Source organism: Paramormyrops kingsleyae, chromosome 19 (genome assembly GCF_048594095.1).
Source record: "Paramormyrops kingsleyae isolate MSU_618 chromosome 19, PKINGS_0.4, whole genome shotgun sequence".
NCBI classification, from domain to species: domain Eukaryota; kingdom Metazoa; phylum Chordata; class Actinopteri; order Osteoglossiformes; family Mormyridae; genus Paramormyrops; species Paramormyrops kingsleyae.
Window position 1 is genome coordinate 16,986,697 of NC_132815.1, and position 20,114 is coordinate 17,006,810.

Consider the following 20,114-nt stretch of genomic DNA (forward strand, 5'->3'; position numbering starts at 1 on the left):
CCCCCTCGCTCGGAGCTGTCAGAGAGAGAGGCCGTCTCGAGGAGAGCAGAACCCTTTCAAACACCAGTCAGCCAGGCGGCAAATTCAATTTGCGTGAAGGGAGGCACTCGAGCTGCCGCTTACATCATCCCCGTCGACTTCAGATGCTCTTCATCCGAGACAATAACTCTGTGTTGGAGTGTGATGTACCCAGAGTCCGGGAACGAGCAGTACGGGGGCAGAACTGGAGACGGTGGGCCGCGGCAGAACTGCGCCGACGTGACAAACGCTTTTAATTCCACGTTTTGACTATGACGGAGCTGCCGGTGTCGGCTGGGGACGCCGGTGCGTATTAAAGGCATTAAAACACTCTGACAGAGTTCTTCAGTGGGACGGTAAATCAGAGGGTGAGTGGGGAGGGAGGCGTACCCGCTCTTCTGTTGCAGCTCGGCGCCTGAGCCGCCTGGACCAGGATCAGGTCTTGGAAGAACTTCCTGCGGTCGTCCTCGGTGGGCCGGCGCAGGTGTACCACCTCCCCATACTGCATGGTGAAGAGGCGCTTCAACTGCACAGACACATGGACATGCAGGGGATGAGCGATGCTGAAGTGAAAGGTCAGTCAGCCGCACACACACACACACACATAGGGACAGCAAGGGATAAAGCATGATGGATGATGCTAGATGGCTAGCCACCACAAAACTTTAACCATTAAATTTGACAAAGGTTTGTGTGCCACTCCTCCACAGGGCTAGGGGGCGCCAGCCCTATCCGCCACACCCAGCCCACTGAATGGGCCATTCACTGTCAACTGCCTCCAACTCCAATGATTATATTAATTTTGTTCAAAGAGCAGATACCTTGTCAGGTTTGTGGGGTCACTCAAAGCCAGTTCCCCCCCTGCAGGGCAGAGAAAAGAACCTAACCCAGGCGTGAAGGATGGACCCCAGTACGGCAAAATCAGCTTGTGTTTACAAGCAGCAGCTACATGCGCTCTGAATCGCCCAATTACCCAAAACGATTCCTATAACGGATCAGACCTAACAGACACCTGAAACCCAGACAATTACATCTCCTCTGCCCAGGCAGGCCACGAGCTAAACAGGACAGAAGTAAAAGACCAGGGTCAGGCCGATGGGATCCTCATTCCCTTGTGTGGAGCTCAGCATGTAGACTCCAGCGTCTACTAGCACCCATCTCCCATGAGAAGATGTTTTTAAAGTTGAAATTCTTCATTTTGCTCCAAGATACAAACATACCATTCCTTAAAAATTAGATTTTTTTTTTTAAAAAACCTAGAACCTTGGGCTGGTCGTAAAAGCACTAAGCATTGAACCCTTTGTCTTTGTGCGCTGCACAAAGACAGACGCCGAGCCCAGAACAGACACCTGGTAATTATCTTAATTCAAGCGGATGAAGAAGGCGCTGAACTGGGAACCGGCTTATTGGCTGCGCATCAACGGACCACAGAATGAAGATCCGAGACAGAGCCAAGGTGAAAGTCAGACAAACACAGCCTCAAGGGCGGCAAGTAGAGCGGCAAACTTCCCTGGCAGAGCAGCTCTTCTGACACACAGACGGGGCGGAACTGTGGATTTGCGCTTAATCCGTTCACTTAAAGCCATTTTATCAATTGAAAACTCAACAGACGAAGATTCCTCATAAGCGAATCCTGTTTCGGAGCATCAAGCAGTGAAATCCCCAAGCTGGGATTTACATTTATGACGCCCCAGACTTTTTTTTTTTTTTTTAAATAAAAAAAAATAAATAAAAGTAGTGCCACACAGCCCTTTGTGATGGCGTGCACGTGGAGTGCTTCTAGCGTGCCCATTTACCCCCGGTTTGAGCGTTTAAAATGCCCATGCCATGCTCACGCTCCCATCAAGCATGGCCAAGCGGCAGGGATGCAGCGCACGAGCTGCCCCCCCCATTCTCACGGTAACACACCCCGGATTAACAAGGCCCCGCAGCAAGGCATCCTGCCAGTGGGACGCAGGTGTGTAAAAGCCTGACAAGCCTCCGCGTGTCGGGGTGAGTGACAGCCCCCCTCCCCTGAGGCCCCAGCCCGACCCACTGAGCATACAGCCGTCACTCCAAGATCTCTGACGCTCCTGAAGTAGCCTGCCACCACCTCTCCCCCGGTCGTGTCCAGAAGCCTAGCAGCTGGCCTCGCCTCAAAGCCAGCGACCATAAACGACACATTAAACTCAACTGCCGCTGCTGCTGGTCATTCTGATACGACTGGATCAGGGACGTGACAATGACTGGAGCATTTCACTGCAATCACGCCGATTGCCCGTGATGAAGCAGAAACAGGTGACCAGGAGTAACACAGCGAGCCCTGAAGGCTGAACTATACCTCCCCTCTACCACAGAGCTCCAACTGGGGCGAGAAAAATGCGAAGAACCAATGCAATCAGGGCTGGGTCAGGACCCCGATTCCTCATTCAGCCACTTTAATGGCGGCTCCACTAACTCTCCTCCCCGGTGATGTTTTCCCTGAGCAGACTCCCGCACAAACGCCGGAGGAGAGGTCTCCATGTCCATGTTTCACAAGGGAAACTAATTTTTAGATGTGAGGGGGGAGGTCTGAGTCACCGCTACGATCCGGTCATGCCAACGCGGCCGCACCGTCTGTCAGCCACCCGCCCCCCCCCCGACTCCCCTGCCACTCGCTTCTGCCAATTCTACGGGCCACTGGACTACAGTCACTGTAAATCGCCAAGGCAAGAGGACCCTGCCAAGCGCTCCCACAGCCAACTACCTGAACGGCTTTTCGGGATGTTTGCATGTGACGGCTTGCGGATTTGTTACTGGTCACTCATCGGGAGCTCAGCCTGGCAGCACTCGTGCCCAAGTGGGCTCTTGGTGAGCTGTATGTTTGTGATGCATCATCTGTCTCACTTGTATTCTGCTTTGGTGGAATAAATGTACCCCAAATCCAATCAGCAGCACACTGTAGCTGTGGGTCGAGACCCATCGCTCAGGGGCGACTGCTGGCAACTGAACCTGCACACACCCGGCTGGAGCGAGCAGGTGGCCTAAACTCCCCCATAAGTGGGACGGGACCCAATGTACTGTGCTTCAAATGTGGCTTTTAACCAGCTTCCTGCCCTCTGTGTCCAGGCCTACAGGTAATAAAATGGCCAGCAGCCGGGAACAATTCAGTTGCTGGGGGAGAACATTTTAGCACCTCACCCCCCCACCCCGAAGAAACACTGGCTGCAACTCAATCTCCTCCAGCTCAAAAATTTAAAACTGCTATAAATTTTTATTCATGTCTGAGAAAAAGGCACTTTTCACTTAACGCTGCAAGAGTGCGCCTTTCCTACAGTGGGGGGAGAAGTGGGGTGATCAAGCAGTCCACTAGCAACATAAAGCCCCCTGCAATGCACCATGGGTAAAGCCAGCCTGCAGGGCAGGATGCGGGGAACTTTTGATCACAGTTCCGGGGGCAAGATCACATGCTGTGAACCCCAAAATAAGAACAATAGCACAGACTGAAGGGGTTTATAGCATACAGGTTTTTTTAAAAATGATTGAAATGCACAAGAGTCTGTTTAATCATTCAAGAGATCCTGAAAGTGAACGGCAAAGCCCCCTGCTGTCCAAAATAGGAAATAAGGAATGACAAGCATAGGGAGGAGGGGGAGAATCCGTAAAAGATAAAGCAGCAGAAGACGACGGTGTGAAGGGCGGCCAGGCTCACCTCGTCCGGAAGGTGCTGGAAGGCCGTCTCGGCGGTGGCCAGCACGAGGAGGGGGCAGAACGACGGCACGTCACGCAGCAGGCTGAGGAAGGTGCTTCTCACCGTGTCCCCCATGGCGTCCCACCACTCGCTTATGTGGGGGATGTACACCACGCTGGGGAGACAGCGACGGGCCTCCCGGAACACCTGCAGGGAGGCAGGGGACCGTGCTTAGTTATGGGCGGGGGAGAGGATTCCCAGGGGAATGTCATACGGACTACGATAGGCAGGGGGCGCTCTCATCAGCCCAGCAGACCGCACCTGTGTGCAGCACTCCTCTGGGCTCCTGACACTGACGGAGTACATGGTGGACAGGTCCAGCCGCTGCACTGAAAACCGCTCTAGGTGGTGCAGGACGGCGGGGGCAAGGTGCGTGGTCTGCCCCGAGCCCCGGTCCCCCGCCAGGAGCAAGCGAGGCCGGCATGAGAGTGGCTGCTGATAGGCTAACCTATGGAAGGTGAAAACAGGAAGACAGCCTGAGCCTCCCACACAAAGGCCAGACCTCAGATTCGCCACATCACGACTGCTAGGAGTATTACACCCAGATACGAATGCCAGTGACAGTGGCTTGTTCACGTGTTATGCCCACAAACGGTAGTGACACATTAACATCCCGCAACTGATATTTTCAAATAGAAGGCAAATGCATTCAGAAATAAAAAAGCTGCAGGAGTTATTCCCAAACAATCCATCAGGTGGCAGCAGCACCACACTACGAGATAATATTGCTTAACAGACGCACTAATTAAAATGTTGCTGCGAAAAAGATTAAAATAATGTTCCCTCTCTCATTCTTAAGGTGTATACCCTGAGGTCAGGCTGTCAGAATTAAGTCAGACATAACTGTTAGATTCCCAAAGATTAAGCCGGTGTATTTTGTATGTAAAGTCCAGTGAGCAGAGGATGAGACTTTAAAGAAACCAAAGGCGCCTTCAAAATAGCTGAAGGGAGTAAAGCGTGCTGCACAGCCGGACTCACTCAGTAAAACGCAGGAACGGCCGGTGCCCAGCTTGAGGGGCTTGTTTCTTTGGAGATCCTGAATGAACATCGAAAATCGAAGGAGCACCATCGTCGTGGTCATCATAGTCACCGTGAGAGTCCTCCTCTAGCAGCTGATTGTCGCCGTCTGTTCAGGGAAACCAGCAGGCCTTTGGGGTGAGGTGGTGTATGCCGGCAGACCACGCTCGGCACCCGCAAACTGAATCGCTTACAGAAACACCTAGAAACTGTGCCTTCAGGCAGAAAATAGGCTTCTGATTGCAGTACCTCAGAACATAGAGCACCTTTCATTTTCAGAACAAGCCATATAGCGACACTTCACCCGCAGAAAATGGTGGTATTAACTATATTTCTTCATAATGTCAGACAGCAGAAGCACAAAAGCGGTGAATGGGCTGATCAGGGCTGCTAAACAGCAATGGATATCAGGGTCTCACCGCCTGTGTCGTCCCTGAGGGAAGGTTCTGCGTGGGGGAAGACTCTAAGCAAGCAGGCCAGCACCTCCGACAGCGTGCTCTCCAGCAGGGGGCGCACCACGCCGGGGAGCGCCCGCCCAGGGCTCAGCAGGGCGCGCTGGGAAGCAGGCACGATGCTGCGCATGGCGCACTGAAAGTCCCGCGGGCCCAGGACGATGGAGTCCACGTTCAACTGGAACTTCTGGCTGCTGCTGTAGATCTGAGGGTAGCGGCGTCGGAGCGCAACCAGCGCCGCCTCGGTGCAAAGTGCTTTGATGTCGGCCCCACAGTAGCCTGAGGTGGTGTGGCACGGGGGTGTCAGCAGGGGGCGCCGACCAGCACGCAGCTTGGTCACTCTTACATTACCAGACATACAAACACGCATCATTTCTACAGAGACAAGCATTACCCAGGCTGACTGGATAAGGGAGCATTGAAGAGGTCACACATCTTTACTCATGTTTCCCTTAGGGAAGCCAGCAGCATGCAGGAGGGTCTTTAGGTTAAGAAGGTGCAGCCGAGGCAGACAGGGGACATAGACGTCCACATGCATGCGCAAATGGAGGGGTTTTAAAGCAGAGGAGGCGCCGATAAACCTGTGAGCTGCTTACCGACACATTTCTCAGCCAGCTCCTCGACAAAAGATCCCACCAGCCGGGGATTCCAGTCCCGCGTGTGAATGTCTAGAATGTGCTTCCGAGCCTGTGGACAGAAGATGGCATTTCATCTGCAGGTGATCAACCCTTTAACCCCCTGTGCCAACACATTCCAATATCCCCGTTCACATACTTACATATGGCGAATGTGTTACAAACCCCCCCCCCCGGGACTATTATACTGCTGAAAAGAGAAATTCTCCAACAAAACTGTGCTGCAAGCTATTTTCAGAGGGCAGAAGCCCGTTGTAAACACTACAAAAACAGCAGGGTTTGGACCTGATCATAGGACGCGGTGAAAAGCGAAGAGCCAAAGAGCCAAAAAGCCAAATGGAGAACGGCCCAGACGACCTACAAAGTGCCAGAATCTCACCTTTTTATCAGGCAGGCTGAAAAGAAATTCCCGGTCGAAGCGACCAGGTCTCCTGAGTGCAGGGTCAATAGAGTCAATTCTGTTAGTAGCACCGATGACCACTATCTCCCCCCGGTTGTCCAGGCCATCCATCAAGGCCAAAAGAGTGGACACTATAGAGCTGTGGGTACAGGACAGGGTAGGGGATGTTCTGTTAAACCGCTCATGGATACATCAAAGACCTGGCAGGCATATGACAGGTCAGGACAAGCAGCTTCCAGTTGCAGAAAAGGACACTGAACATCCAATCACTGAGCATTAGGAAACCAACTTCTGCTCAAACACACTCACAGATACAGATATTGAAGTGCTTGCTTTGATACTGATTACAACAGCTGTTATACAGATTAAAACAGGAAGTTTTTTTAGGAGGACTTCATTGGACATTCTTAAAAACAAACATTCAGACACCTCATGGGATTTCCTCAACCCTAGCGCTTCTCGACAAAATGGGTATGGATCCCATCACGTCGAGCGAAGTGCCGCAAGATACCTGTGGATCTGATCCTGTCTGCTGGAGCGGACGGGAGCCAGGCCATCGATCTCATCGAAGAAAATGATGGAGGGTCTCATCAGGTATGCCTACAGAGAGCAGACACCTACCATGTTACTGGGCGATGCCACCTTCAGGACAAGGCCCTCATCGTCGGGCAATCAACAGCCATTTCCATTAAAGCTTTGAGCAAATAAGGGAATTTTCTATGTCAAGAAAACAATTGCAAATAGGATTTGTTCCCATTAATACATCTCATGCAAATATTTGCCTTATATCATCCCGAGATAAAGATCCATGTGTTGTACATCAGCCAAGCCGGAAATCAAACCCTTGACATCATGCCCAATGTATCTAATAATTTGCTAATTGTTTCCATTCAAACTGCCATAAAAGCCACCCCACACAATTAATGTATTAATGTATAAATTTGAGTGCTTTCATTAACACTTTTTCAGTTATCTTCAAAATGCACAAAATCTAGGACAATGGAAATGCCACTAATGATGTCATCCACTTCACTCAGGCCGATCACGCGATCTGCGCATCCACTCGCCTGGTCGAACAGGAGGCGGAGCTGGCGCTCTGACTCGCCCACCCACTTGCTGAGACAGTCTGCTCCCTTCCTCATGAAGAAGGCCACCTTGCGGTCGCCTTGGCTACACTCGTTGGCCAAAGCCCGGGCCACCAGCGTCTTCCCTGTGCCCGGCGGTCCGTAGAACAAACAGCCTCTGCAAGGAGGAACCAGGAACTAGTGAAGGCAGAAGCTCTAGAGGGTGACAAACTAGCATGATAAATGCACACTTGAAATAGCTAATCTTAACTACTTTGACCTACTTTTATCAGCCGCTTTAAGTCAACTGCATCAGCGGTTGACCTCTCAAGTGCCTCACCTGGGTGGCTGGATTTTGAACTTCTCAAAGACCTCCGGATAAAGCAAGGGGAAGACCACCATCTCTTTGAGGGCCTGAAGGTGATTCCTGAGGCCTCCGATGCTGTCGAACCGCACCTTGAACACAAGGGGACCGTGTTGGAGTCACTGTGAGCTGGACACTCGAATGGTCATTAAAGCACACATTCATCATCACAGCAACGTCTATGGTCATGTATGAACCTTCTCTGTCCTCCCACCCAGAATGGAGCAATTTCATGCGAATCCTCATCAGTCATTGACATATCTTCATCTTTGTTAAAAATGCGACTAAAACCGGTATCTGAATATTTACTGGTACAATTTAGGATCTCTCTTTCAGAGTACCTCCTTGGTCTTGACAGCTTTGTCAGGACAGTTCCTTAACCACCCAGCTACCTGCTAGCCTGATAGGGATATGGGGGACTTACAGAGGTGTCCAGATTCATGGGGTCTATGTCTGCCAGACTGGCACCGACTTTGACCCGATCTCGTAGCAAGCCACCTGCCAGGTCCTCGGCCCGCAGGTTCATGGGGAGGCACCTGTTTGGGATGGGAGCATAGCCTGAGACTGCCCACCAGAAGTCTGAAACCAGCAGAGGCCAACGCCATCAAAGCTCGGGGCTCCTTCCTCCCCCTACCTGTTACGTGCTCTCGTCATGCTCTTGCTTTTCCGGCGCTCAAAGCGTTCCTCATCGGATGACGATGTCGTATCGCTGCTGTGGATGGCGTGCTTCTTCACTCTGGTGGTGAGGAAGAGGACAACAGGCCTTCATCAAAATAAGCAGCCTGAATATCCTAACAAACTGCAGAAGCCCTAGGTGATGTTATACGTCATAAAAGTAGCATATTCATAATTCACCTTTCTCTCAAAGTCTTGCCACTATCAGTTCTTGACTCAACACACATAACCAGCACAAGTAACCCACTTCCAAAAGTACCTTATATGGCTTCTGCGTGCTGGAGACCTATGCGTATCAAACAATGCATTCTTGCTCGGTTTCCGATTCACAGGTTCTGTAAAAAAAAAATATATAATAATAATAATCATAATCCCAGAAGGTAAACTTAACAGCAACACTTCTCATTGGGATGCTTCTGAGAAGGTCCCACAGGATAATGAAATATGACCAATCAGACGCTTCAGTGAAGTCAGGTGGAGGGGGGGTCTACCTATAGGAGGTGCCTCATATCGCTGCACAGTTTTCCGTTGCCTCAGGTTGTAGCGCCTGTCATTCTCTTCTCCGGCCTCCTCTGCCTCATCCCCTTCGTCGTCGTCGTCGTCGTCATCATCTTCTACGTCTTCGTCGTCCTCCTCACCCTCCTCATGTGACTCTGTCAATGGGGGCGAGAAACTCTCAACAATGAGAGCAGCAATGCCACTGCATTTCCATGTTAACTTGACTCTCAGGCCTAGGACAGAACCTGCACGAGAGCAGCAATGCCACTGCATTTTCCATGTTAACTTGACTCTCAGGCCTAGGACAGAACCTGCACGAGAGCAGCAATGCCACTGCATTTTCCATGTTAACTTGACTCTCAGGCCTAGGACAGAACCTGCACGAGAGCAGCAATGCCACTGCATTTTCCATGTTAACTTGACTCACAGGCCTAGGACAGAACCTGCACGAGAGCAGCAATGCCACTGCATTTTCCATGTTAACTTGACTCTCAGGCTTTGGACAGAACCTGCACGAGAGCAGCAATGCCACTGCATTTTCCATGTTAACTTGACTCTCAGGCCTAGGACAGAACCTGCACGAGAGCAGCAATGCCACTGCATTTTCCATGTTAACTTGACTCTCAGGCCTAGGACAGAACCTGCACGAGAGCAGCAATGCCACTGCATTTTCCATGTTAACTTGACTCACAGGCTTTGGACAGAACCTGCACTCCGAGGGACTGGATAGAATAAAACAAAAATCAAATGGGGAAAATCAGGCAGTTTCCAGATTCCAACCTGGTCTCCCTCAGTGAGCCAGACACACATGAATGTACAGGTGACCACATCTTTCGAAGTCACAGCACTGCGTAGCAGTTGGGGTTAAGGATTGTGCCTAATGTCCCAATTGTGATATTATTCTGGCAGCTACAGGACCAAAGCCCACAAGCTTCTGGATATGGTCACAGACCCCTAATCTAGTGACCTACACAGGCCCAGTCAAGAAGGCCACGGTCATAGAGCTTCCCACAACCAGAGCGCTTCATCTCCAAGCTCGGCACCCCGATTTTATGACAGAGGAACGTTTCACTTTGATATGCTTCCTCGTCTCCTGGGAAAAGGGAGGTAGCTAGCAGCGACGGTTATGAGTAATACGCTTAACCTTCTACACAACAGGTCACTATGAAACGCGTCAGCTAAGACGCTAATGCCACTCGTCAGTGTTACATATTTCTTAATATTAAATGTACGCACATGCTGTGACGAGGAAAGAGCATGTACACTCATCAGGACAGTTACTGTATATACACATTCAGTACATTTACATGCACAGCTAAGTCGAGCTACAGTTATAGCTTGATAATGCCATTTAAATCGAACTACCGTCCTTGTCCCAGTAGACATACATGGGAGGGGATTTGATTTATTGACCGAAGTATGTGTGACTCCACTACGATAGGTGCCGATATGGCTCCTTTCAGCTTGTTAGTATTGGGCTTTTCTGGTTGACCAATTACATCACAGATCACAAATGAATAGTAATGGATGCACGGACAAATGAAGTGACAACAGTTTTCAATTGCGATCTGATTGGAAGAACAGATGTAACAAGGTAAGAAAAAGGCTGATCTTGTGCTGCTTTCCATTTACCTCGGAGGTCAGAACTTGGAACAGGGAATGACATCACACACGAGTTAACAGTGTTCCAGTACATAGTCAGGAAGCCATTTAGCAGTGCCAGGGACCTGTTTTAAAAAGCAAGCTTTCCTGCTTACTTCGATAACTTGCTGGATTTCATTTACCGCAGTTTAAACGGCCTTTATCTTTGTTCACATACAATTAGCCCAAAATACCTTAAATCCACAAAGTTGTCTGTTTAAGCAAGAAATCCTGCTTAATGAAATGGGCCCCAATTCTAGCCCAGTTAATTAGCCATCGTTAGCAATATCAGTGGATAACACATTACGCAGTTGGTATTTGGACTTGAGGGGGCGTTCCAGTTGAAATTTCTGACTAGAAGGTTGGAATTTAAGTTACGAGTTAAAATGGAACGCAGCAATAATCTAGCTGACCAGCAATGCAAGAATTGGAAGCGCATAACATGCAATGTTGATATAAATATTGAATTTCTTTGTCCTACTACAGCCATTTTTTGAATTCATTATATGATACCCCGCCTTGCGTTGAGATGTCTTGACGATGGTATGCCAGTGGAAAACCAACACCTTGAAGTACCGTACTTTTGGTACCTTCTTGAAGTACCAAAAGTACAGTACCTGGTGTGGTGGGAAAGTGCCCTTTAGTTGAGTGGTGAATTGGGTAGTTTTACAGCGCAGTGCATTTCACAAACAAGATGCACGCTGTTCCTAATGGCTGTGGTGCATCCAGAAGCAGATGACGCCAACAACGCAACCTCTGCTATGCTCCAAGCATCTTCTGCTTGGGGCGGGGGGAGAGCATGCGCAGAGCGCCTAGGCCACTTTCAGTCAAATTGAATGTAGATATGCAGGAGTACAACTACCAATCGCATTATCTGGGTGTCTTGATCCGGCCAAGAGACTTGATTTAGAATGATTTCAGTCGAACTAAGATGATTACATGTACAGTAGAGTCTCACTTATCCGACCTTCCATATTATCAGACGTTACACCGCAAAAAAAAATGCATCAATCGGCAACAAGAACTGCAAGTTGCGAGCGTAATCTATTTTTTGTTGCAGCTAATTAGTTACTCTGACAGTGCAGCGGCGCACCTGTCACAGGACTGAAATTAAGCACATACTGTATTTAACTTCAGACAATTCTGTAAGTTCATTTTTTCAGTTATTTTTTTCTGTTGTTTTGTTGTAAAACATGATTATTAGGTTCGTAATGTGTAAAATAAAATAGCTTGACGTTTAGTAGGCTGTGTCTCCCCTTATCCGACATTTTCGCTTATCCGACGTTCTGCCAGCCCATTTGTCGGATAAGCAAGACTCTACTGTACTTTTAAAGTCTGGTCTTAGTCGGAATAGTGAGAATGTAAATATGCTGACTGTCTGACTGTCACCTTGGCAAAACTATCACCTTGCCCTCACATTACGGTGGGAGATCTGTATTGTAAACAAACACCATACAGTACATTGGGGTTGTCATCTAATCCAAATACTCATTCCCCTGAAGGTAAAACAGAATCTGAGACCCAGGTTAAAAAAAAAAAAAAAAAAAAAACATGCAACAAGGTGTTTGTTCAAATACCACCTTTCCAAGGGGTGGGAAGCGTGTATGTGAATTCCAGTCCATTCAGCACGAGCTCCCAACACCCCCACGTTGTCGTGATACGCACCTTCCGTCACTTCCTCCTCCTCAGCCTCTGCCTCGCTCATCACTTTGGGATGCGTCTGGATCGAGTAGGAGTTCCTCCTGAGAGGTTTCCGCCGCCTCTTAACCCGCGAGTACATGTCCATGTTCTCCTTTAGACCGCAGATGGATAGAAAGGGTTAAGTGCATCACTTGAGGCACAGCCCCACCTCGGGCTTGAACCAGCAACCCTTGAGTTACGGGTCCATTTTCCTACCCACTGCACTGACCCTCCACCGCTTGTATTCCAACACTTTCTGTCACCTTCCCAAAAGGCGGCGGCTGCACACTCACAAACTCTGTGTCCGTCCACATGCGGAGACGCTCCACTTCCCGGTTCTGCCGGATGCTGCTGATGTTGTCCATTTCCTGCAGGACCGCCTCTGCCGTACTGCAAACAGGGAGAGAAGCTCACAAACAAGCCACTTTATCACCCTCATTAATCTGAAACATCACAGGTCTTCAGACCAGGCCTGACATGAACTGCAGTTGGTGACTACAGAAGAGTGAAGGTGAATGGTCTACGACAGGACCACCTGCCACCCACCAAATACCCACGGCTCTCCTGCCTGGTCTGGATTCCCTCGAATAGAATAGCATATTCACACTGAGACTGAAGAGGGCAGCAGAAATATAACAGAGACTATTAGCTGGTTTTAACGATGGGTTTTCTATTATCCTCACATACAGGGGCACCAATTACATCATTATTCTCATAATGCACCATTTACTTTGCATCAGCTGGTGTAACATCCATAACAACCCATGAGCACATCTACATTGTATGTTCTACTATAACACCACCAGTAACAATTAAATTTCAGCAGTGAAAATGCCCAATGAAATCCTCTTCCCTGTGAGAGCACCCTTATGGTGCCATCTCAGCCAAGCCCTCCCAGTTACCTGTTGACAAGCTGATCGAAGAGCAGGCTCTGATTGACATGCTCGAACCGACCCTTGCGGGAGCGACAGCTCCTCTTCAGCTCCACGTGCCCGTTCATGTGGGCATGGTCGCGGTTGCCAGCATCTGCATCCTCGCTCCTCAGGTTCATACGGGCTAGAAATCAACATGGCAAGGCGGACCGTGCATTATAAATGAACTGCCGCGCCCTCAGACAGCAAACAGTCTCTTTCTCCATACAGGGCAGGCTACAAAAAAAAAATGCTTCACCCAATGACCTGTTTTTCCACTATTATTTCTTGAAGAAACCTGAGAACATAATTTCATCCATATCATTTGGGAGTTCTGGAGACAAACAGCCTTAAAGCTCAACTAGAAGGAGAAACATTAAAATGTCTATATATAGCAATTCAATTTAATCTTGAGAAACTGCTGTATGACATGAACTCAAACTTTAAGCAGCAATTAAGGGCAGACAAAACTGCCAGAGGTGTTTTTATACACAGTGATTAAACCATGTGACCTGTTAACAGTGCAAGTGAAGACAGGATGGGGGAAAGGGGGGAACATCAGCTAAAGAGACACTCCGATAAAAACCACAACAAAAACCACAATGCCAAAAACTCACACTTCCTTTCACAGAACACGTGGTGCAATCTACCGAGTAAGTTCTAATTTCATCTCAACTCGTGATTCATGGTATTGAGTTTCTTTGATTTTTCACTGTAATGTGATTTAACAATGCCACCTTTTCAATGCAACAGCACAAGACAAAAAAATTACATACTCTACTCAATCTGCAGTTCTTCTCAGGGGAAGAAGTAATAAAATGGTTCAAAAAAATCTGCACTATATATTATATAACAGTACATTTAAAAGTGCTAAACTCAACAATTAGGGGGAAAAAAAACTATGCCACAGACAAGGCAGATAACTCACAGCCCTACCACAAAAGCAAAACAACAGGCAACGCTGTTCATTTACAATGACTGAATTCCTGCTAACTTAGGACCTAAGCACTCCCACATAAGGTCACGGTGGATTGATATGCAAGCACTGTGACTGCCGGTACAGTGAAGGTATTCAAGATGCAACAGACTAGTAAAAACTCAGTACCAACTTCGCTCTGCATGTATAGGACAATTAGAAGCTTTGCTAAAAGTGAACTAAATTCCCACAGTAAGTAATGATGCCTTTTATGTAGGTAAAGTCATATTTTGGGTGAAATGCTTGAAAAGACAGTCCGGTGAAAGGTTGACCCAAAGTGAGATGAACACTCACAGATGTTCCCGTGTCCATTCTGCAGAGCTACAGAAAGCCTAAAAAAAAAGATTTGCATAATCAGTAAAACAGAATTCAAGCCCGCTTTAAAAAATGACTCTGAAGCTCATATTATATATATGTAAAATTCTTGATACATACCTATTATACACAAATACATCTCATGAAAAGCATACACTAATAGTCAAAAGTATGTGGACACCCATATTAGAGGAACAGGAACTGGCTAATTAAGCCACACCCACTGCTGATATAGATTAAACACACAGCCATGCAGTTTCCATAAACACTGGTAATAGAATGACCAGTCATATGGAAGAGGTTAGTGATATTTAACTTCACTTCTTTCCAACAAGCCAGTTTGCCACATTTCTCCCTAGGTCAACTGCAAGGGCAGTAATCGTGAAACAAAAACATCTGGGAATAAACTCTGTTGCGAAGTGGTCGGCCACACAAACTCACAAAAAGGGACCTGATCAGCCAGCATCAAAACTCAACCTAAATGGCTGTAAATGCAACCAGCAACATTCCAACAGTTGTGCACAAAACTGGAAAAATATTGCAATGTAATTTTTTTGCAATGAATACTGCAATATTTATAAAGCAAAAATGACCTAAAATAAACTATAAGCAAACAGAACTTATTTGATAGACTCTCCGACACACACCCATGCTCTTGCTTTGGCTCAATATTGCCTCTTAATTCCAAAATATTTCCATACAGCAGAAGGTGAATGCCTCTTGGTGACCATACTTATTTGCTTTTCCTCACTCATTTATGCTACATTTCTCACAAATGCATTACAATGTCTATGAGTGAGACCGGCAGCAAGCACAAAAATGATTACAATTGGATCAGGTAGCACCCTGAAGAGCTCATGGAAAAGCAGCAGCAAAACTTTATACTGATTTTTAAACATCTTGTAAAAATCTTGTAAAGGAAAAAATCATTAAAACTGCAAAGTTTGTCAAGTTTTCCTTCCTCTGACAGAGCAAAATGTTTTACCACAGTATAAAGTCCAGACAGTAAAAGAAAATTCGGTACTGCCCAGGTTCAATCTCAACCCAACTGACGATCAAGGTCCTTATGTGACAACTGCACAGGCATGACATGCAATGTAGATATTAACATCACACATTCTAGCTGGCCTAATTCCAGAAAAGCCTTAACAAAAAAGATACTATTATAGCAATGAAGGGTGGACCAACTTCATATTAATATCCCTGATTTTCGAATTGGATTTTGGACAAGTTGATGTCCACATACTTTTTGCCATATAGCGCATTCTTGACTGTCTTGTGAACAAACGCCACTATTCATTCAATGTTATACCACAGACAGACTTCTACATGAACTTTTGGGAACAGTCTTGCACATGGGTATGGAGGGCTCTCACCTGGTACGTTGGGGTGGGATGTTCCATGAGACTCTCTGACCTTTGGCCTGAGGAACAGGAGAGGTATCACTGGAGCTGGGGGTGGTGTGTCTGCGGGCCCGTTTGGAAGGGGGCGAAAGGCGGACGCTGCTGCAGCTGACATTGCTGCCTGGATCTCTCTGTTGGACACACCAGGTTTCATCTACTTGAATCACACTGTCAGAAATATCATAGACTCAACACATAATTACTGAGAAAATGAGCTTAAAACGGCTGTACTCTTTCACATGAATCATATAAGCACCATACAAACCTAGTAATAAGGGTAGTAATGACTGGACAATAATAAGATTGACACAACTACACCACCTGCCTGAAGAGCACAGGGCCAAAGGTTAAGGACATCCTTGATGGAATGCCAATTCATCACAGGGCACACAATTGCAAACATTCATACTCTACAGGCAATTTAGAGACACCGATTAGCCTGATTGAATGTCTGTGGACCGTGGGAGGAAACCAGAGTACCTAGAAGAAACCAGTATAACACTGGGGGGGACATGCTGACTCCAAAGACAGAGCTGAGGTGGAATTCAAACCCCTGACCCTGGAAATGTGAGGCAATAGTGCTACCCACCGAACCACACATACTCTAGGAGTCTATCCATCATGCCTTAAGTTCATATAAGTGAACTATTTAAACCACTGAAGCATTTGTGCCACCTGCTGGCTGGAGGAGCAGAAGAGAAAGCAATTTGACAGTATCAGTGCTGATACCTCTCAAGCTAATTCCGACATGTGGAAAAGACACCCAGTAATACATAGTCACATTATTCTCTGCCACCTCTGCCTATAACTTGCTTGTCAGCCTAACAGGCCCTAGCCTTGTTACAAGCAGAACTTACCCTGACTAAGCTAACCTTAAGAATCTAGAATCAGGTAAAAGGCAATGCTGGGCTTGTGGGAATACAGTGAGAAATTACATTCCAACTTCAAAACATTGTACTCAAGCCTTGTTTATGTAAACTTGCTTTAATCAAGAGGATCCAACACGAAGTCATGAATGACTCAACACAAGTCAAAGCCCAAACATACCACTATCCAACAAGTGCTACAGGCTTCACCCCCTCCCACCCCAAGCTGATAAGACCTCACAGCAGGCAGGAGCTCTTTGTCTGAAACTGAGACCTTGTTCACAAACTTCGATTATTCCCCAGATCCTGTGGTAGACCATAGCACAATAAATGTTCGTGACCTACGATAAATAAGCAAGTATCTCAATGAAACCATACTATAATATATATGTGCACAAATGTGTGGGGATGTATACTGCATACTGACACACACAAACAAAATTTACAGACCTTCAAAAATTACCTAGAAACAGATGAATCTCTGTGCTGAACGTCGGTTAACTAAAAAAAAAAAAAAACTTAAGAAAATACTGACTAATTTCGAGGGGTGCCGTGAGTGCAGGAATAAGACTTTGTATGGAGCCTAGTTAGCCGTCTAGCATAGCCGTTAGCCGCTCTTCCTTTCTTTGTATTTCTCAGCAAATCTTATGACATTAAACTGGCCGTCGAGGGAGACTCGGGCGCGGCGCTCGGGGGTCGCGTAGTCGGCCTTGGTAAGGCGACACGGTCGGGCTTTGGTTTCGCAGCCGAAAAATTAAATAAAGAATTAAAAGTTTTAGCAGCCGATTTGAAGTTTGGGAGCGGAATTAGCCGGCTAGCTAGGCTACAGACAATGTCCGATTGCAGCCAGCAGGGGGGTCCCCCGGCTCCGCTGGCTTCCCTTCCCCCCACCTCGGCCACTGCTTCCCTTTATTTGAACAAAAAACAACAAGAAACGGAACAAACAAAAAGATAGACGGTTCGCCCGGGTGGACCGAACCCGCCGATATGCAGGGCCGGGGGACACCGGCGTGGACATGGGCGTCATGAAGGAAGAGAGGCAAGAAGCGGCTCTTAGGCAGTTGGCTCCCCAGCCGGCGAGACGCCGGAGCCCAGCTCGCGAGCCGGCCCAGCCCGCAAACCCCGGTTCGCACAAAGGGGGCTTAAAAAAACAGGAGGGACAAGGAGAGACGAGCGCGGCGCGGAGCGGCGCCTCTTCCCAGAATGTCACACTGTCAAGGGAAACGAGACCAAAACAAAGTCGACCAAAGGCAACTTAAGTTCTTTTGTGTTTGTGGACCTGTGTGTGTGCCGGGTGACAGAGGCCGCCCGTTCCGCCCGCGAGCCCCAGCGCGCCGCCCGGCGCTCCCCAGACACCACCGGCGGACCCTAACAAAAGAGTCGGTGGAAGGCCAGACGAGGACACTTCGCCGCCGCTCGCTGGCTGGCGGAGGAAGGGGGGGGGGGGGGGGGTTTAAAAATAAAATAAATAAGAGCGAACCCGGCTCCTTACATGGTGCTGCTCCTCCGGGTTCGGGTTGTTCTTGACGGACGACCTGGTCCTAGACGAGATGAAGGGGCTGGGCGGCTCATGTTGCGAGCTCTTTCGGGTGTTCACCATGGTGTTTTTTCGGCTCCTTCCCCCCTGTGGCTCGACTCTAGCTGATTCGGTCTCTCCGCCCGGCGCTGTCTCAGTGAGCGCAGTGCCGAGGCGCCATTTCTCTTTCTCTCGCTCCCCCTCCTCCTCCTCCTCCCGCCGTCAGCAGGCCAAACTCTTTTGTGCAGCACTTCCGCTTTGCCTCAGCCGACCGGCTTCAGAGCTGAATCGCAAGCCGAACCGCCCTAATAACCAGCAGAATAACCCAAAGTAGAGACGACGTGCTGTTCTGCGCTAGAACACGGCGAGCCTTCTCACTCCAGAATGAGTGATCGGAGATATCCCTGCGAAATGATGGAATGATTTAACATATAACGTTTTCCTCTGGAGTTTAACTGTAAAACTTTGACTTTAAAAGCGCCAAAAATTAACTTTAAAATTAGGCCTAAATCACCAGATGGAATTGTTAAATGTGCATATTGGTATACCTAGGATAGTATCTAATCCATGTAGGTACCAAAACTAATAGCTTTGATAAATTGGTTGCTCTATGAAAATATCCAGATATTGCCGACATTTATTATTTATGTATACATTATATGAACCAATGAATATTAGTACTGTTTGTACAGACCAGAGCAAACACTTAAATGTTATTACGTAAAATTTTCTGGTAACTGTTCCAAACTGCAGTGTATTATGGATACTTTTGTATACATGTATGTGTGTCTGTGTTTGTGTGTGCATTAGGTTTATGTTAGAGACCAAATGGCCCCCACAATGTAATAAAACACCTGCTTTTTGACGTTGTGGGGACCATCTTTCAGGTCCCCACAAAGATCTGTGAATGCAATCAAAAAGCTAAAAGTCCCAAAAGTCTCATTTTTTGTTTGGTTATTTATGGTTAGGGTTAGGGCTGGGTAGGGGTTAAGGTCATTATGTTGGGGTTAGAGTTTTCCCCATAGAAATGAATGGAGAGTCCCCACAAAGACAAACCTTTGTGTGTGTGTTAATCATATCTTTGCCAGATGGCTACAGCAAACTGATGTAGACTTGTTTCATTTCAACTGAGGATCCAGTCTTGTTGTCATAGCTACATGCAATAAATCTGAATTTCTGTGATATACAGAAAGACAGGAGTGTAGTGAGTCAAATGAATGTTGTCAAAGGAAGACAGCTAGATCAAGAACTGCGTTAAGACCCATCTTTCCCAGAAAAATCTCCAAGTAGCTTGCCGGACCACTGACCTACTGTTATCAGCTGTCCCTTGTTTATGGTCTCTTGTATTTTGCACTTGTTTAGCAGGAAATTAGTCATTATGATGTCTGATTTGAATAGATCTTTCATCTATCTATCTATCTGTCTGTCTGTCTGCCGTATATAACATGCTACTTCAGTATTTTTCATCTGGCTTCGAACCCACATTCTTCTTCGGTCATTATGCCATAATGGGGCAACCGTAAAAGCATTTGTTTTTGAAACCTCACAGTCCACATCCCACTGAAAATGGTCCCATGACCCACCAGCTGAGAAACACTCTGTTACGTCATGGTTATCTTCTCTTCTTGGCTCATCACAGGAAAGGGGAGTTAGCCGTTAGCCAGTGCTAAAGCATAACAGATGAGGCCCACGCCAGGCACTACAGCCACCCATGGGGATGTAAACATGTCTAAATGGGCTTTGTCCACCTATCCCAGTCTGACATGGGTAAGAAGCTGAAAAGGATGAGAGTACCACACCGCAAGCAAAAGCATCAGCAGGGTGGTTGTGGACGCCTCCTATGTGCCGGTGGTTATACTCAGTCAATGTTGTAAGTTAGCTGTTTTCCCTACTGCTCCCTCCTCTTCTTCATTATGCAGCTAAGCTCCCTCTCATATGTCTCTTCATCAAAATATTACAATGACCCCCATCAAT

At 47.6% G+C, this 20,114-nt stretch overlaps 1 protein-coding gene across 2 annotated transcripts in view; it reads right to left on the bottom strand.

Annotated features, from left to right (window-relative positions):
• The window catches only part of atad2b (ATPase family AAA domain containing 2B), a 60,838-nt gene extending 42,394 nt beyond the window's left edge, over nucleotides 1–18,444 (bottom strand). The window contains exons 1-20 of one of the 2 annotated variants that reach the window (XM_023799239.2): nucleotides 18,117–18,444; nucleotides 15,732–15,889; nucleotides 14,335–14,372; nucleotides 13,056–13,209; nucleotides 12,447–12,543; nucleotides 12,139–12,265; nucleotides 8,826–8,987; nucleotides 8,594–8,669; nucleotides 8,294–8,395; nucleotides 8,084–8,195; nucleotides 7,636–7,751; nucleotides 7,299–7,473; nucleotides 6,743–6,831; nucleotides 6,211–6,370; nucleotides 5,793–5,883; nucleotides 5,164–5,475; nucleotides 4,706–4,853; nucleotides 3,989–4,175; nucleotides 3,689–3,874; nucleotides 409–544 (exon numbers count right to left, since the gene is read on the bottom strand). In XM_023799239.2, the coding sequence (XP_023655007.1) occupies nucleotides 409–544; nucleotides 3,689–3,874; nucleotides 3,989–4,175; nucleotides 4,706–4,853; nucleotides 5,164–5,475; nucleotides 5,793–5,883; nucleotides 6,211–6,370; nucleotides 6,743–6,831; nucleotides 7,299–7,473; nucleotides 7,636–7,751; nucleotides 8,084–8,195; nucleotides 8,294–8,395; nucleotides 8,594–8,669; nucleotides 8,826–8,987; nucleotides 12,139–12,265; nucleotides 12,447–12,543; nucleotides 13,056–13,209; nucleotides 14,335–14,372; nucleotides 15,732–15,889; nucleotides 18,117–18,224 (2,734 nt within the window). In that variant the 5' untranslated portion in view covers nucleotides 18,225–18,444. The remainder of the gene's footprint in view (nucleotides 1–408; nucleotides 545–3,688; nucleotides 3,875–3,988; nucleotides 4,176–4,705; nucleotides 4,854–5,163; nucleotides 5,476–5,792; nucleotides 5,884–6,210; nucleotides 6,371–6,742; nucleotides 6,832–7,298; nucleotides 7,474–7,635; nucleotides 7,752–8,083; nucleotides 8,196–8,293; nucleotides 8,396–8,593; nucleotides 8,670–8,825; nucleotides 8,988–12,138; nucleotides 12,266–12,446; nucleotides 12,544–13,055; nucleotides 13,210–14,334; nucleotides 14,373–15,731; nucleotides 15,890–18,116) is intronic. The other variant, XM_023799248.2, reaches the window with a different exon arrangement.
• Nucleotides 18,445–20,114: the final 1,670 nt, after the last annotated feature.